This window comes from Hyaena hyaena, unplaced genomic scaffold, assembly GCF_003009895.1.
Source record: "Hyaena hyaena isolate Hyena2069 unplaced genomic scaffold, ASM300989v1 scaffold_658, whole genome shotgun sequence".
In the NCBI taxonomy this organism is placed as follows: Eukaryota; Metazoa; Chordata; class Mammalia; order Carnivora; family Hyaenidae; genus Hyaena; species Hyaena hyaena.
Window position 1 is genome coordinate 1,073,970 of NW_024081288.1, and position 12,160 is coordinate 1,086,129.

Sequence of the window (12,160 nt, forward strand, 5' to 3'; positions counted from 1 at the left end):
GATAACTTTGTGCTTTAGACACAGGGCACTTGAGCAGGGGTTGAGGTGGGGGAAAGAAGGGCCATGTGACTCAAAGGCATTCAGGCTCTTTAATGTCTGGGGAGCCGGGGAAGAAGTCAATGGTGAGGTGTCTCCGGGAAATTCTGCAGGCCTTGCAGCTCTCTAAGCCCCTGAAAAAAGAGGACAGAAGAGATTGAACAGAGACTGGGTCCAGGCCCCATCCCAGGCTTGCTCTGACCTCCCCGCCCTCAGAGCCAGCCTGGCTCCAGCTTAGAGAGAAAGATGGTCTGTCTTTCTCATCCCTGGCTCTCTCCCACAATTGGAGATGGAGTCTGGCAGTGGGGTGAGCTGCTCTCACCTCTAGCAACATGTGGATATGGGCCTTGATATTCATGGAGTCCTTGGTGAGGCTGTCGCTGAGCCTGGAGAAAAGAAACAAGAAAGGGAGAAGTGGGCCCCACTTACGCTCATGAGGATGATGCTCCCTCAACACTTCAAGAGCTTCCTGTGTCCTGGATGACCTCTGCGTGGCAGGTGGAACCTACTGCCTCACCTGCTCCAATGCAGAGCCTTGCCACCACCTGGACTGCACTGATTCGGAGACATTTATTGAGTCCCCTGCTCTATGTCAGGCAGTTTCGGGGACTGGGGAGAGAACAACAAATGCAACAAACACAAATCTCAGCCGTGTGGAGCTCGAGTTCTCGTTAAGAGGGACAAATGGTGAATGACCTAGAGAGCGGGTCAGATGGCTATAAGGAAAACGAAAAAGTTAAATGGTAAGAGAGGACATGGAGGGCAGGAGTGGGGGCTACGGTTCTAATTAGAGAACTTACAAATGGATGTCCTGAGAAACACTGGAGTAAAGACTTAAAAGTAAAGACTTAAAAGACCACGTGGGTCTATGGATCAGATGAATGTTCGAGATACAAAGGACAGCATAGGCAAAGGTGCCAAGGCGAGAGTGTACCTGCCATGCCAGAGGCATAGCAAAGAGGCCAGTGTGGCTGGAGAAGAGTAAGTGAAGGGGGGCTGTCGGAGGGGAGGTCAGAGAGGTAAGCTGGGGAGACAATCGTGTAAAACCCACAAGGCCATGGTAAGGACTCTGACTTTCACTCGACGTGTGATGGGAGCCAAGGGAGGCTTGTGATGGGAGAAGAGATGTGAACTGACTAGGGTTTAAGAGGCCCCATCTGGCTGCTGCGTGGAGGACTGGGGATAGGGAGAGCTAGCGTGGGAGCAGGAAGCCCAGCAGGAGACTACTGTAATAGTCCAGGTGAGAGATGGAGACTCAGACCGCAGTGGCAGCAGCTGAGGTGACGAGATGTGACTGGATTTGGAATGTACTTTGAAGGCAGAGTCAACAGGATTTACCAAAAGTTGGATGTCAGGTGTAAGAGAGAGGACTCAAGGAAGACGCCAAGGCCTAAGCCCGGAAGCTTATCTGGGCCTAACTGGGAAGCTGGAGTTGCCTGAAACCGCTCCGGCCCTTGACTGTGGAGTTACATAAAGCAGTCAGTTCCTTATATCTTAGAAGCCAAGTGGGATCAGTCTCACTCAAAAGAATCCTAATTGATACCAAAGGTCAAGAAAGGCCCTTCTGAAGAATGAAGAATGAGTAAGAGTTCAACAGGAAGAGGGTCTTTTCCCCCGCAAAAGGCCAAGAGGCAGGAAAGAGCTTTTGGAAGAGCTGTTCAGGAAGTCAGAGTGTTAGGAATTGAGTGAATGGTGGAAGGAAAGTGGTACAAGATAAGGTCCAAGAGATAGAAGGGGCTAGATCACGCAGGGTCTTGATACTGTGATAAGGAAGAATGTGGATTTTATTGTGCTGAGCTGTCACAGGAGAAATCAATTTTAGGCGATCTAAACTACGGTAGGAAAAGTAGAAGGTAACAATATAGAATGTTCAATTGGAAAAAACAGCACTGGGAACCCATTTATATATCAGTATCTCCTAAATTTATATTTTCAGTCCAGACCCTTCTCCTGAACTCCAGCCTTGGCAGTTTTAACCACATTTTCAAAGACTCCAATGTTAAATAAGCACCTCATACTTAACAGGTCCTAGACTGAACTCCTGATCTTCCCCTCCAAACCTGCCCGTTCTCTCTCTTCTCTCTCTCAGATAATGGCAACTCCATCCTTCCAGTTGCTCAGCCCCAAACTCTTACAGCCCACATCCCATCAAGCATTCTATTTAAAATGACCACCTCTCCATCCTGGGCAATGTGTCTTTTCCTTTCATTATTAAAGTGTAATTGGCACAGAACATGGTTTCCGGGGCGCAACAATGATTCAATATTTATATACACTGTAAACCCATCACCACAATAATATTAATTACCAGGTGTCATCATACAAAGTAACAAAAAAAAAAGTTTCCCCAGTCAGTGTTTCTTCTCTCCATTCCATGCTGTTCTCTGTAGCATCATTAACCCGAGTGACATACCATATCCCATACTGATTTTTTATTATCTGGCTGCCCTGACTAGATAAGCTGTGGAAGGGCAGAGCACAGAGACTGGTGTGCTCTGTGCTCTGCTGTGTCACCAGGCACCAAACGGTGTGTGGCACATAGTAGTCACCCAACATACACTGAATAAATGAGTAACTACTCTGTTCAAAGGAACATGAAGTCCTCAGAAGAGGGTTCAGTCTATGTTTAAAGACAAGAAATAGGGGGTGCCTGGGGAGTTCAGTCGGTTCAGTGTCTGACTCTTGATTTCTGCTCAGGTCATGATCCCAGGGTCGCAGGATCAAACCCTGCATTGGGCTTCGTGCTCAGTGCGGAGTCTACTTAAGGTTCTCTCTCTCTCCCTCTGCCCCTCTCCCCGGCTCCTGCACTATTAAAAACAAAAAAGGCAAGAAATAAATGAAGCATGGTATTGTTGCCAGAGAGCAAGAATGCTTTCAAGAATATCTGGGGGGGGCGCCAGGGTGGCTCAGTCGGTTAAACATCCGACTTCAGCTCAGGTCATAATCTCATGGTGTGTGGGTTCAAGCTCCACATCAGGCTCTGTGCTGACGGCTCAGAGCCTGTTTCAGATTCTGTGTCTCCCTCTCTCTCTGCCCCTTCCCCACTCATTCTCTGTCTCTCAAAACTGAATAAATGTTAAAAAAAAAAAAAAAAAGACTATCTGGTGTCGGGGCGCCTGGGTGGCTCAGTCAGTTAAGCGTTCAGCTCTTGATTTTGACTCGGGTCATGATCTCATGGTTTTGTGAGTTTGAGCCCTGGGTCAGCCTTTGTGCTGACAGCCTGTTTGGGATTCTCCCTCTCTTTCTGCTCTTTTTAAAAATATTTTATTTATTTTTGAGAGAGACAGAGTATGAGTGGGGGACATGCGGGGAGAGAGGGAGACACAGAATCCGAAGCAGGCGTCAGGCTCTGAGCTGTCAGCACAGAGCCTGACGCGGGGCTCGAACTCAAGAACTGTGAGATCATGACCTGAGCCGAAGCCAGACACTTATCCGACTGGGCCACCCAGGCTCCCCTCTTTCTGTTCTTCCCCTGCTCATGCTCTCTCTGTCTCTCTCTCAAAATAAGTAAGTAAATAATAAAAACTAAAAAAATTTTAAAAACCTAAAAACTAAAAAAAAAAAAAAACCACAAAAACATTTAAAAAAAAAGAATATCTGGGGTAGTGTTCAAAGAACATAGTAATGCATCTGATCAGATTCTTCTAAGGGTAATGTGAACATCAGTGAAAATAACAAAATTAGGTAATGGTCCAAGCTTAGTCGATGAAAGGCTATGAGCTGCAACATTTTTAAAAAAGGAGAAAAATACAAAGTCCACCAAATGCTAGTTGTAACACAAATGGAACATGGTTATCTTTTTGCTACTGATTTAAATATGCAAGGCAGTGTTAATAGTCAAGTGGCTATTCCGTCTCTCCTTTTTAAATTATTTATTTATTTATTTTTAAAGTTTATTTTGAGTGAGTGGGGGAGGGACAAAGAGAGCGAGGGAGAAAGAGGGAATCCCAAGCAGGTTATGTCCTGTCCGTGTGGAGCCCAACATGGGGTTTGAACCCATGAACCTTGAGGTGACCAAAACCAAGAGTCAGACAGACGCTTAACTGACTGAGCTACCCAGGCGCCCCAAATTCTTTTTTTTAAAAGAGTTTTTTTTTTTTTCAATTAAAACAATTTTTTTTAATGTTTACTCATTTTTGGAAGAGAGACAGTGTAAGAGTGGGAGAGGGGCAGAGAGTGAGAGGGAGACACAGACTCTGAAACAGAGTAAGTTGTCAACACAGAGCCCGACGCGGGGCTCGAATCCACGAACTGTGAGATCATGACCTGAGCCGAAGTCTGACGCCCAACCGACTGAGCCACCCAGGCGCCCCTAAAAGATTTTACTTTTAAGCAATCTCTATACCCAACGTGGGGCTCAAACCCGCAGCCCTGAGATCAAGAGTTGCACACTCCCTTAACTGAGCCAGGCACCCCTATTCTGTCTCTTTTATAGTTAACACGTCTGCCTATGGTGTGGATGTGTATTCCTTTCTGTGTAATCAGGAAAGAATATACACAAAGATCCTCTCACTCCCCAAAGAAATATACTAAGAATAGAAGGACTGACAGGTCATTTGGTTACATAAAATAACCGGGGGGGGGGGGGGAAGTTAGTTCAAAGTGTGTCGCAAGTAACAAAGTTATTTTTTTAATATATTTTTTTAAATATTTTTTATTTATTTCTAGGAGAGAAAGAGAGAGAGAGAGACAGCGTGAGCAGGGGAGGGTCAGAGAGAGAGGGAGTCACAGACTGAAACAGGCTCCAGGCTCTGAGCCGGCAGTCAGCACAGAGCCCGACGCGGGGCTCGAACCCACGAACCGCGAGATCATGACCTAAGCGAAAGTCGGACGCTTAACCGACTAAGCCACCCAGGCGCCCCATAATATATTTTTAAATGTTTATTTATTTTTGAGAGAGGAAAAGAGAGGGAGAAGAGCAAGGGGATGGGCAGAGAGAGACAAAGAGGGAGAGAGAGAGTCCCAAGCAGGCTCTGTGCTGACAGCGAGGGCTCAATTCCACGAACCATGGGATCGTGACCTGAGCCGAAACCAAGAGCTGGACTCTTAACCAAAGGAGTCACCCAGGTGCCCCAGGAACTTTCCATTTAAATGCATTTTGGGGGAAAGACAGCAAATCCCCCAAAATTAAAATATATCTGAAGGCTCAGGAATCCTGTGACATAAAAAGGAAAGCTTTGTTATAAAACAAATGGACGTGGTTGAAATGACCACTAGTTCAGAACTGGGTTGGCCCACGAAAGCAGCCCCTCGACCCCTTCACCAATTGGTCTGATCACTAAGATTAAGAAATCTCAGCAGGTCTGAGGCTCTTTGCGGTCTAGCAACACCGAAACCCTGGAAAGGCTGGAAAAGAGAAGAATTACTAAAACCGCGAGAGAGGCAACGCTGGAAGAAATGAATGTAGGAGGGCACCTGGGTGGTTCAGTCGGTTGAGCGTCCGACTTCGGCTCAGGTCATGATCTCACAGTTCGTGGGTTCGAGCCCCGTGTCGTGTTCTGTGCTGACAGCCAGCTCAGAGCCTGGAGTCTGCTTCGGATTCTGTACCTCCCTCTCTCTCTGACCCTCCCCTGCTCACACACTCTCTCTCTCTCAGAAATAAATAAAACATTAAAAAAAAAAAGAAATGAATGTAGGAATAAATATAACCCAGAAGGAATTTTAGGTCAGTGGTATTCACTCTTGTGAGATGGTATTAATCTAAATGCTTCGCTCAGTGTTCCCTCTCTTGGCAATTCCGCTAACATGGCAGTCACACTGGTCCTCTTGCCAGGAAGGCTCTTCCCCAGATAGCCCCTTGGGAGGCCTTCCTTAGCTACATTTCAAACCTCTCATCCACACTCCCGATTTCCCTTCCCTGCGCAAAGCCTTAAACTCGATTGGCGCCCATACTTTCTCCCCATGTCACATTACCTCCCCACCGCCATCACCAGAAATCTGCTTCAATCCCCACTTCAACCTGTTTCCAACATACCCTTTTTCAATTCATTCAACAAACACAGCGTGCCTCCTTCATGCTATGGTCACCTGGGGGTATAGACAAAAGATCTCCCTTTGTTAAGCTTCTATCCTAATGGGCGAAGGCAATGGATTTTAGCAGGAAGTGGAATTACACGGTAAACATTAAGAGGTCATAAGTAGAATGAAGGAGGGGAATGAAGAGAGCCAGGGCAGCGATTCGAAAGTTAGGCTACGGAAGTCCTTGTTGACGAGGTGACATCTGAGGAAGATTTAAACTGAGTTAGGAGAAAGGAAGCCAGGCGTGTACCCGGGGAAAGGGTGTTACAGGCGGAGAGCACAGGCCCTGCAGTCCGGTGGGCTCGTTCTGAGGGTGTTTCAAGAAGCCTGGGAAGGTCTGTGTGGTGAGAGCACAGTGGCTGAGCAGGAAAATTAGGAGGAGGTGAAGTCAGAGGTAGCTAGTTTTACTGTTACTGATTTATAGGCCCAAACCTCCTGGATCTGGTCAAAATTAGGCCATCAAGGAGCCCTTCCGTCTTGTTCACTGCTGTCCCTCCCCCCCCCGCCCCACCAAGTACGGAGCCTGGCATACAGCAGATAGCCAACAAATGTTTGTATGAATGAGCGAGATACAGAGACCATTTAGTGAGTGCTCACTATGTACTATACTTGGGGCTGAGCTTTGTATCTCCACTTTCCTCAGCCCTAGCCTTGAGGAGGAGGCGAGATGGGCCCTGAAGCATCATCATCCCAGGCAGCCACAGGGAGAGGGAGAAGGGTGTTGCAGATGGTGGTGTTTTAGACTCTCCTCAGAGAATGGACTTACTCTGTGAGGAGGCTGCTCTTACGATCAATGAACTTCAGGGCTTCTGTCAGTGTCAGCTCCAGGAAAAAACCATATCCAAGGGCCACATAGATTCGTGAAGTGTCTGGGCTGAGGAAACAATGGTTAGAGTAAGTGTGGGATGTCCTTAACACTGTTTAGCATACTATACGGTTTATTCAAGATGTTGTTGTTGTTGTTTTTTAATCCCCTCCTCCCACCTTCCCCAAATTGAAGCTCTGGGAGGGCAGGGATTTTGTCCTATTTGATTTACTGTCACATCCCCAGCACTTAGCACAGTGTCTGGTAAACAGCAAATACTCAAAAAAATATTTGTTGATGAAGGAAGAGGGAAGATAAACCGTGTGGGCTCAGAGGGGGCAGGCAGACACTCACACAACTGTGTCAACGAAGAAGTTACAGCCCAAATCCACCTGCATATATAACTCCGAGGGCTTAGCTTCCTGTGGGTCCAGGGAAAAAGAGGTAGGGGTCAGTGGTCAACTTTTAGGTCAGCTGACAGGTGTTGGTCTGGGGTCTCTCCTCCCATCCCCCTCCCTTGTCCACACACATCAAAATGGTACCAAACGTTGGTGTCTTTACCTGAAGTCGCTCAATGACATTTCTCAGTTGAAGGTATTTGGCCAGCTGATCGTATACCTTGTCACGATGGTCCAAGACTTTTCTGATGGGACAAGAGGAAAATGGTGACCAATAGGAAGCCCTGGCTCTCTCAGAATACCCCATAGTATGACCCTCTGAGACCCTCATGTTACCAATGCCTTAAAGAAGCATTTTAGTGCAGGAGTTAAGATTTGGATTGTGAGTCAGACTGCTTGGGTTTGAATCTAGGCTCCTTTTTTTACTAGCTGTGTGACCTTGACAAGTAACCTCTTTAGGACCCAATTTCCCTACCTATAAGATAGGGATGACAAATATTACTTCACAGAGTCATAAAGAGAATTCCATGAGTGTTTACTATAAAGCACTTATAGGGGCACCTGGGTGGCTCAGTGGGTTAAACATCCGACTCTTGATCTTCGCTCAGGTCATGATGTCACAGTCTGAGATTGAGCCCCAAGTCAGCTGCGCGTTGAGCGTGGAGCCTGCTTGGGATTCTCTGCCCCTCCACTGCTTGCTCACTCTCAAAAATAAAGAAACATAAAAAAGCACTTAAAATAGTGCCTGACAAATAGTAAGCTCTATATATGTATTAGTCAATATTTATTAGTATTATTAAAAAAAACTTTTTAATGTTTATTTTATTTTTGCGAGAGAAACAGACAGAAAAACAGGGAAGGGACGGACAGAGAGGGAAACACAGAACTCAAAGCGGGATCCAGGCGCTGCGCTGTCAGCACAGAGCCCGAGGTGGGGTTCGAACTCACAAACTGTGAGATTATGACCTGAGCTGAAGTCAGACGCTCAAAGACGGAGCCACCTAGGCGACCCTATTTATTAGTATTATTATCACACTCCCAAAGCCTCCTTCCAATCAGAATGTCCTATTCTCTAGAAAACTCCTCCATCTCTTTCGGGATGTTCATTGTCCTACTTCTGAACACACTACTTCCTGCTCAGATTAATTAGAACAGAAATAATTTTTCACACGCATTGAGCCTGTAGTATCCATATTAAATTCTTTACAAGGACTGAACACATTAAAAACTCAAAACAACCCCATGAAGAAGGTCCCATCAACTCCCATATCACAGATAAGAAAACTGAGGCACGGAAAAGCGAGGCAGAGTACATCGTCTTCATAGAATGGCGAAACGGCCAAGCGAAGGACTCGAACCTGAGAACTCCGTTTGGAACCCAGCTCAGGCCGTGAGATGGGAGGCTGCACATGCGCGGACACACCCTCCGCTAAGACCGCCACATCCCAGTCCAGTCGCACCCCGGATGTCGTAGCCCCGCCTTCCCCGCTCGATGGGCGCATGAACGCCTCCCCGACCAATCAGAAGGCTAGGCCTTGACTTCGAACGCCCCGCCTCCCCACGTGGAACGTTCCAAACGCCCGGCCCTTCTGGCCGTCACTCACCGCAGGTCCCGCTGCAGCACGTCGCAGATGAAGGCCTCATAGCGCAGCACTTTCTCCCCCGTGGTTTCCAGCGCCCGCCGTTTAGGGGGCGTCGCCATGATGGGCTCCTGAGGATGTTGGGGGGGGGTAGACCACGTTGATCACTCAGTTTGGCCTCAAGCACGGTACATCTGCACCCTCTCAACAGCCGGAGTGGGCTCGCCCGGCTCCTGCCGGGGATTCTCCCTTCTGCCCCTCCCAGCTCCGGGACCTTGCCACCCACGGACACCCAAACGCGGCCCTCACCTTAGAGCCGCCGGCAATAAGAACAGTTGCTATAAACCGCGGCTTCCGGGTGGCGCGGGTGAATGACGTACGCCAAGGGCGAGGGCCAACCAAATAGCCAGGTGGGGAGGGGCCGCTCTGAAGGAATGGAAACCGCCGAAGCAGAGGCGAGAAAGGCGGGGCTTTAGGGAATCCGGTGAGAGTACTAGACAGCAGAGTGTGGGGACAGGGATGTGCGCGGAGCCTGTGGGGACCGCGCGTGGCTCGCGGGGGCGGGCCTTAATGGGATTTGGCGGGTTCTAGGGGAGGCGGGGCGTGCAGGTGGAGGTAGTGAGAGAGAGAGTAAAGCGTTTGGTATTTAAAAGAGCTTCCGAGGCAAACCATGAGAGACTCTTGAATGCTGACAAAAACTGAGGACTGATGGATGTGGGGGGGGGAGGGATGGGCATGGAGGAGGGCACTTGTGGGGATGAGCACTGGGTGTTATGTGGAAACTAATTTGACAATAAACTATTTGTAAAAAAAAAAAAAAAAAAAAAAAAGAGCTTCCGAAGCAGACAGACCAGAATCGATTATGGTTCTGGTTTGTAAAGAGAGAGTACATCGCTGTGATGTTTAGCCGTGGATTTTGATTTTTCACACGGGAGATTTGGGTTTGACTACCGGTGGCCGGGATGGATGTGAGCATTAAAAACATTTTAAACGGAGACAGAGGTCCTAAAATTCCCCTTTGATACCTTGGTTTTGCAGCCCGCAACCCATAACCAGGATCCGAGCAGATATTAACAACGCACTATGTCTTCATTTAGTAGAGGCATCGACCAGGTCGCTGAAGTCCTCTGCTAGAGATCGGCTACTCTGTAGTTAGAAATAGTTCCTATGTCCTTATTTAAATGTGTAAACTTTATTTGTATGCACTCAAGTAAATGAATTTATTCTCCTATATTAGGTTTTCAAATAATAGCAGCAAACCCAGCAAAGTTCAGGCCGAGCCTGAAGGAGAACCCCCAGATGCGAGATCCCTCAAATGCTATCCCCCCCTATAGAGCCTGGAGCACTCGCCCCTACCAGGGAAGTCTCCTCAGATATTTTGTGTGTTTCGTGTGTAAAAGCACGTTTTTCTTTCAAATGTTCAAAACCTAAGCAAGTCCAGCTTTTCTTTGCCCTTAGAACAGGATGATTGTTTTTAAAAAATGTGATTTAAAAAAAAATTTTATGTTTTTATTTATTTTTGAGAGACCGCGAGTGGGAGAAGGGCGGAGGGGGGGGCGGGAGACACAGAGTCGGAAGGAGGCTCCAGGCTCTGAGCTGTCAGCAGAGGGCCCGACGCGGGACTCGATTTCAGGAGCTGTGAGATCATGACCTGAGCCGAAGTTGGATGCTCAACCGACTGAGCCACCCAGGCGCCCCCAAAATGTGATTTTTTAAAACAAAAATTATGAAATTTTACTTATTTAGTGGTGCAAACAGGGTACATATTTAAGAGGGTTGATGGTGAGAGAATATCAATTACCCAATACATGTAAAAGATAACTGAGCAGGACAATAAACAGAGTGCACTTAGTTATGGATACCCGCCCCTCCCCCTATCTCCCTGGACATAAATGAGCTCATCCACTGATTGGCAGATGGACTACATTTGCTGACATCCTGGCCAGCTACCCTAAAAGGGTTAGCTTTCTGCCACACCAGCAAAGACTCTCAGGACACACAGTTCACGCTCCAGGCTGGGAATCCACTCTGGGGAACAAGGTAAGCAGCCACCGACACAGCTGGGCCAGCCTGGCCTAGGCCCCTCCAGCTGTGTCCACCCTGAGCATCGCAAAATTTATAGAAGGTGGTCATCGGCTGGTCTGCAGAGCGGTCTGAAGCGGCTTGAAATCGACATGAGGATGTTTGCGTTTAGGAAGTGACTTTGTAGTAGAGTCGATATTCTCCCAGACTCCCCCAAGCACATCATCCACTTCTTTCAGCTTTGGATACTTGGATTTTTTTCCCTCGAAGGTGACGTTGTGCAGGTAGGGGGCAGGTGTTGCAGGCGAAGCGGTGGGAGCACTATGCCTCCACCATGATCAGCCCCATTCCTCTAGTCCGGGCAGAAGAGCCAAGAAAAATGTGATTTAAAAAAAAAATTTTTTTTTTTTGGTAAATCTTCTGTTGTTACATAAAGTTACATTTGGTGTGACTGAAACAGACACAAGGTAGTTAGACAACCATTACTGAGTTAATCTAGGGTATTTTTCTCTGGGGAAAAAAGGGTGTTATGTTTATCATCTTTATTTAATGCAGAAGAACACGGAGTTCTGATGAGCTGAATATGGGTCTCTGCAAGTCTATTAAGTTACATTTCACAGAAACAGTTTTTTTTTTTTTTTTACTTTTTAAAGACATGTTTCCAGCTTTATTTTTACGTTTCAAACCTACAGAGAAGCTGGCAGTGAACACCCATATAGCCTGCATTTAGACTTGCCAAATGTTAATATTTGACTGTATTTGCTTTCTCTCTTTCCAGACTCAACAATAATTATTGACATTACTGCTTAACGTTCCATGTTTGGGATGGCCTCAGATTTTAAAAAAATTTTTTTTAACGTTTTTTTACTTTTGAGAGACAGATAGAGGCAGAGCGTGAGTGGGGGAGGGGCACAGAGAGGGAGGCACAGAATCTGAAGCAGGCTCCAGGCCCTGAGCTGTCAGCACAGAGCCCAACCGGACAGCCTCAGATTTTTGAGCCACTCCTATGTTATTGGATGTTTGCATGTGTCCAGTTTCTTCCGTTGCTATGTCCCGGGAGGGGATAACAGTCTTTGCTTTCAGATTTTTGTATAATAAATACCATGATTATTTCCTCGTGATCTCTAAAAGTAGAATTATCGATCTAAAGGATGTCACTTCATTGTAAATCAAGTATTAAGTGACAGTTGTACACATATTTCCAGTAAGAAACTTCCTCATCTAAGCTCTACATCATTGGTTTGCTGACCCTTGATGTTTTTTCTACAGCCTGCAGTCTAAGAACACTGCTTTCACTTTTT

The 12,160-nt window shown here is 47.0% G+C and overlaps 1 protein-coding gene across 2 annotated transcripts; it reads right to left on the bottom strand.

The window, feature by feature from the left end:
• Positions 1-70: 70 nt before the first annotated feature.
• Positions 71-9,228, bottom strand: UXT (ubiquitously expressed prefoldin like chaperone). 2 transcript variants are annotated; one of them, XM_039216786.1, is made up of 7 exons: positions 9,147-9,228; positions 8,862-8,968; positions 7,421-7,502; positions 7,214-7,281; positions 6,821-6,928; positions 359-422; positions 71-170 (listed from the first exon to the last, which is right to left on the bottom strand). In XM_039216786.1, the coding sequence occupies exons 2-7, from the start codon at positions 8,957-8,959 to the stop codon at positions 117-119; spliced, it is 474 nt and encodes a 157-aa protein (XP_039072717.1). In that variant the 5' UTR covers positions 8,960-8,968; positions 9,147-9,228; the 3' UTR covers positions 71-116. The 2 variants fall into 2 exon arrangements, with proteins under 2 accessions (XP_039072717.1, XP_039072716.1); XM_039216785.1 differs by lacking the exons at positions 8,862-8,968; positions 9,147-9,228 and adding an exon at positions 8,616-8,705.
• Positions 9,229-12,160: the final 2,932 nt, after the last annotated feature.